The sequence below is a fragment of the Puntigrus tetrazona genome, chromosome 14 (assembly GCF_018831695.1).
Source record: "Puntigrus tetrazona isolate hp1 chromosome 14, ASM1883169v1, whole genome shotgun sequence".
Taxonomy (NCBI): Eukaryota; Metazoa; Chordata; class Actinopteri; order Cypriniformes; family Cyprinidae; genus Puntigrus; species Puntigrus tetrazona.
Window position 1 is genome coordinate 20,599,559 of NC_056712.1, and position 5,778 is coordinate 20,605,336.

The 5,778-nt window shown below is 43.4% G+C and overlaps 1 protein-coding gene across 1 annotated transcript in view; it reads left to right on the forward strand.

Annotated features, from left to right (window-relative positions):
- The first annotated feature begins 1,251 nt into the window (after positions 1-1,251).
- Positions 1,252-5,778, forward strand: part of LOC122358150 (transcription factor 7-like 1-A) — a 12,725-nt gene continuing 8,198 nt past the window's right edge. The window contains exons 1-3 of the mRNA XM_043257932.1: positions 1,252-1,603; positions 1,730-1,796; positions 2,418-2,521. Coding sequence (XP_043113867.1) covers positions 1,421-1,603; positions 1,730-1,796; positions 2,418-2,521 — 354 coding nt within the window. The 5' untranslated portion in view covers positions 1,252-1,420. The remainder of the gene's footprint in view (positions 1,604-1,729; positions 1,797-2,417; positions 2,522-5,778) is intronic.

Consider the following 5,778-nt stretch of genomic DNA (forward strand, 5'->3'; position numbering starts at 1 on the left):
TAAATATATATATATATATTTTTTTTTTAACACATGCAAAAACCTGTTTTCTGTGACTCAACACTGGAGATCTTCCTCATGGTTTATTGTTTGCAGTGTTTGGAAATGTAATAGGTTACAGATTACAAGTAACCCAAACTAAAATGTAATAAGCAATACGGCTCTGTCGATTACTTTATGAAGGTGGTCATTTTTATGCATTTCTAATAAACGTGTTTTTTAATCGGTAATCGTTTTGAGCACTCATCACCGATTACTGTAACTTTCACAATCCTATCGTTTCATTTCAAAGCACGTCCACCACAAAATCAGACTTTAGCACCTCTTTTTACTTTTAGGTCATTCTGAGGTTAAATACAGATTTAAAACCACACACACACACACACACACACACACACACACACACACACACACACACACACANNGCTATGTTACTGTTTTGGAAATAAAATCCGTGCAAAGCTATTAAATAAAAAGCTAGTCAGTTAAATCAAGCCTTTTTGATCGGTAACTTTTTCCGTTACTGTAATTTAATCACACATTTTGTAACCGATTACAGTTACATTTATTACAATAGTTACATAGCTAGTCAATGCCCAACAATGCTGGTTTGTGTACTTCAACACGTTAACCTCCTTGACCCCTGCTGCTGTATTGTTTGCCAGTTAACAGAATAAGAGAACTCTACACTTTATATTTCAGTTTAACTGACATGGTTTGACTTGATATAGTTTCACCTGGAGCACAAAAGCAGTCCTCAGCAGCACAGCTATGTTTGCATCAATAGCCAACAATAATCTGTATGGGTCAGAACTATTGATGTTTCTTTTATGCCAGAAATCATTAGGGTATTAAGTAAAACTATTTTGTCAATTTTCTACCATAAATATATCAATATCATTAGCAATATGCGCTGCTAAGAACGTTTTTAAACATTTTAAAGGTGATTTTTAATTTTTGGGGCACCCAAATATTGTCTTATCGTAACAAATTAGTCAAAGCTTATTTATTCAGCTTTCAAATGATTTATAAACTTCATTTCCACAGACAATGAACCTTATCGCTGACTTTGCGGTCCAGGGTCGCGGATGTTGTTTAAAAGTATTCTTTGCAGTTTTTTTTTGTTTTTGTTTTTTACCATAGTTTTTAACGTCGCGCGTCCTGCATCAAAAGCCCCGAAACTAAAGAGCGTCGTGTTCCTTTAAGAGCGGACCCCCCCTCGGCTCATCTCGGCTGTCAATCATCGTCGGTCTCTTTGATCTTCGCTGTTCTAAAGCTCGGCTGTTTGTTACTTTCAAGTCGCGCCGATCGTCACAGCATAAAGAACTTTTCCTCTCTCCCGCGAGTCTCAAACGCTCTTCCGAGCGCGGAAAACAGCGACGACGACAATCAAAAGTGCGTTAATAAAGTTCGCTCGAATATGCCGCAGCTGAACGGTGGAGGGGGAGATGATCTCGGGGCGAATGATGAGATGATCGCGTTTAAAGATGAAGGAGATCACGAGGAGAAGATCCGAGAGAGCGCGTTCACGGAGAGCGACTTGGCTGATCTCAAATCATCTCTGGTCAATGAATCCGAGATCAGCCAGAACTCAAACTCAGCCGTAAGACCCCGTCAGCGCATTCGCTCGCGCGTGTGTGTGTGTGTGTGTGTGTGTGTGTGTGTGTGCAGATGCTGTGAACGTGTGTGTGGTCGTGCGTGTCAAATAAAGTATGTTTGTGATGAACAGGTGATCAGAAGAGGACAGCAGGAAGTTCAGAGAATCTACGCCGATAAACGAGAACATCTGGACGACGGTGAGACTACACACACACACACACACACACTCAAACACAGTCCCGAGAAGTGCTCAAAATGATGTAAACCTCCTCTCAAAGCGCACGCGTTTTGTTTCTTGTTTTTTTACTCTGCTTCACTTTTAAGAAGCCGCTTGTTCGCGTCTTCATTGGAACAAATCTGTGCGCGTGGCTATCCGGAGACAAAAGTGTCCTCAGAATCAACACCAGTACAAAAACGCTCCTTATTTTAGCTTGAAAACGCGTCCGTGGCAGCTAGAAGTGGTTTTTGGGGGAAACTGAAAACGTTCATCCGGGTCTGATACGCAACCGATGGACTTTTTTGGGGGGAAAACCTGAAATCCGCATCATTAAATAAGCTGTTTTTATCTCGAGCCCGCTTGATCTGTTTCCGTCGTTCGCGCTCCAGAACTGAAACCGCTTTGATGGGGATCTGTGATTGATCACCATTATATATTTACAAGGGGGTCTATAAATACGGCGGGCTTAAACAGTTCAGTGTGAGGGCTCCGCTATAGCGGAAGTTACTTATTTATTTATTTACTTATTTAGGAAATCGCGCGCCTGGCGCATTCACTGACTTCACAGCTTTGACCGTTCTGTCTCGTTTTCTCCCTTCAGTGCCCAAGCATCAAGATGGTGGAATGTACAAAGCGCCGTATTCTGGATACCCGTTCCTGATGCTGCCTGAGCCGTATCTCCCGAACGGACCCGTCTCTCCATCTGTAAGTTCACGACAGCGCCGCCGTCCTTCCCCGAGCGTTTGTTCACTGGAGTCCAGGTGCGTGGGAACCGCGCTGAAGGTCTAGTTAGTTGGAGACGGGCCTGTAATTACACCACAGCCTTGGGAGGACTTGAGGAGAGGGCCCTGGAGAGTCCCCGGTTGTTTTGCATCCGTACGGCGATGCATTGGCGAGTTTAAAATACTTAGATAATCAGACGTGTTGCTTTAAGTCCAACGATACCTTAAAGTCGTCGTTAGCGTTTGAGGAATATGCAGTTGTGCATACACATGTGCATCAGCGCACACTCGCCGCCTATGAGCCCAAGCCGGCGGTGCTTTACATTAACGGACCAATCGAAAACGTTGCATGGCATCGTATAGCTGTTGTGTCATGACGCTGTGACTTGTGTGGACATAAATCCAGGTTTTAGCTCGTACCGTGGTCGGAAAGGTTTTCTTATAAAGCTGTAATTGCACGCCTGTAACAGCGGTTCGAGAGGTTTCTTGCACATGTTTTACTGAAGCTGTAAGATGAAGGTAACACTTATCAGCATGCACGTCGCTGGAATTTTAGCCATTTATTAGCACATAATTAAGCACATATTAATGCCTTGTTCTGCATCCCCAGTCCTGCTCAATGCCTAAACTTAACAACTATTGATAAGACGCAAATGAAGAATTTATTGAGGGAAAAGTCGTACTTAAGTGTCACCTATGAATAGAATCAAGTTTTTTGAACTTCGACATCGTCGACTGTAAAGTGCACAGATATACAGTGAAAAGAAAGCATGTCTCGCTCTTTGAAGTATCTTCCAGGTCTTTCCTGAAGGCCAGAAAGGAACGTTGTGTGACCATTTACTCTCCCTCAGAGTCTCTTTCTTGTGTTCAGCGCAAAAGAAGACATTTTGAAGAATGTTAGTAGAAAAGAAGCAGCCGGTAGACATTGAGTTTTCCTTACTGACACAATGGCTACCGTCAACTGTTTGGTTACCAGTATCTTCTCCTTTGAAGAAAGCTCACAGAAGTTAGATTCTTTTGGGCTGAACTGTGCTTTAACTTCAGCGGTGCGCCGTGAAACTCCTCGGGGGTCCAATCAGAGTGTTTTTGGTCATTTAATGCTGTTTTCAAACACCCCAGCTGAATGGAAAGCGTAAAATCGTCCAAATTCAAGAACTCCCCAAAAAGCAGATTATAGCGGTGTACTGCATTCAGACACAGAGGCGCGTAAAGGACATCTCTTTACCCACAATGCACGGCTAAGCCGTTGATTTTACACAGCAATCGGGAATCCTTTATATGTTCGTCGCTCGAACTCCGAGTGCGTCTCGTTCCCAAAGACGGAGCGCTCGATTGAAGTTAAAGCGTGCGTTCTCAAACAGGCCCCGATCGACATGAGCTTTAGTCTTGGAGCAAACAATAGAAGAACATGGGCTTTGTGTCATAATCCATCCAGAGCAGCTCTCTGACTGACAGCGATAAGTAACAGGCTCTGGATTACATCCTCTTTAAGGAAAAAGCTCTTTAACCCATTCTGCCACTTCAATCGGGACACAATGGGCTTCTCTCCTTGGAAAACCCAAGGCACAGTCAACACACGGCTGCGATCGCTGGCGTCTGATTCGCTCGTGTTTAAGAAAACCGAATCGCGTCGAAATACACACGATGATAAGAGAGCCTGCTCGAGCGCTCTTTGAAGCAAGCGCCCGCGGACGAATCTGCACAGCTATTTACGGAGCCGGAAATATTTGGGAAATTATCAAAACCCGTTGGATCCCCTCAGGTGTTTATAGCTGTAATTATTGGTGCGGTGGTGTCTGTTCCGCTGCGAGAGAAGGACAGGTGTTTAAAAGTGTCTCATCGCCCCGCTCCGACATGTCCACGCAAGATCAAAACCCAAGACAGAGCTGTCGAGCAAATTCTTCTCGGGCGGAGAAGACTTTTATCGAGGTGTGCGGCAGATGTTGCAGCCCTCGTACTGTCTGGACAGTTAAAGGTTAAAGTCATCCGTTTCAACCAATTTTCCTCTACGATAACTCATTTTGTGATTGCGTGAGACACTTCACCTTTTAATGGACGGCTCACCCAAAACGAAAAAGCGCGTCATCGCTTACGCACACCTGTGTTCTTCGGTTGAACACAAAAGAAGATATTTTGAAGAATGCCGGTAACCAAACAGTTCAGCAACTCCAAAACTCAACTCCAAGTACATCCACGTTTCTCTAAATGTCTAATAAACACCTTTGCTGCAGCTGTTTGCTTGTCCGCTTTCTTTAAAATACCTACATCTTTCCAGACAGATGCTGGTAGCCATTGACTTACATGGAAACTAAATAATATGGTCAATGGATCCAGTCAACGCCAACAGGGAGCAGAAGCTGTTTGCTTACCCACATTCTTCAAAATACCTTCGCTGGTAGCCACTGACTTCCATAGTATGGGGAAAAAAAAATACTATGTAAGTGAATGGCTACCGGCGACTTTGTTTCCCAACGTTCTTGAAAACGTCTTGAGACGTTGAGTGTTCATTTTTGGCTGAGCTTTGCCTTTAATAAAGTGCAGGAAAAGGAGCTTTGATGTAGAAACGCAGATGAATCAAAAGCAAAGAAGGATTTATTTGAAAACTCCTACTTCTTTAAATCAGCGTTGTGAATTTTCATTAGACTGTTGCCCGGCACATATTTCATATCGGTGTTTATGCTACTGTATGTTTTGTCGTCAGGGCTTTCTCTTAATGAATCAGCCCGACGGTTGTCTCGACTGAAGCGCAGTAAAAGTGAAAGAAAATCCCCCACCTCAAGGCAACCATAGCCTCCTGACAGTCATCGGAGCGAGCCGCGACTCAGCCAGTGACGCGTGTGTGATGTGAGCAGGTGTTTAGTCAGATGGACCCTGTTAAGAGTGTGTCGCCTCGTTCTCACCCAGGTGTGTGAAGTCACCCGGAAGAGCCTGGAGTGACCTGCTGAAAGTGAAAGTCTGGCCGCTGAAAGTGTTGACGACGCTCACGTAGTATTCTGATCGAATCAAGCCGGCGATGCTCACTACAGGGCTGGATATTGATACTAATTTTATATATATATATATATAGCTTGTCTGTCACAATCTCTGAACTTAAGTCAGTTAGTAGTACGTTGGCATTAAAGGTTCAATTTAATTGCTGTTTTATTTGTAGATATGATTAACACCAACGTTGTATAAAAGTTTCCATATTTGTATATTTTATATATTTAATGATATATATATACATATCATTAAATATAT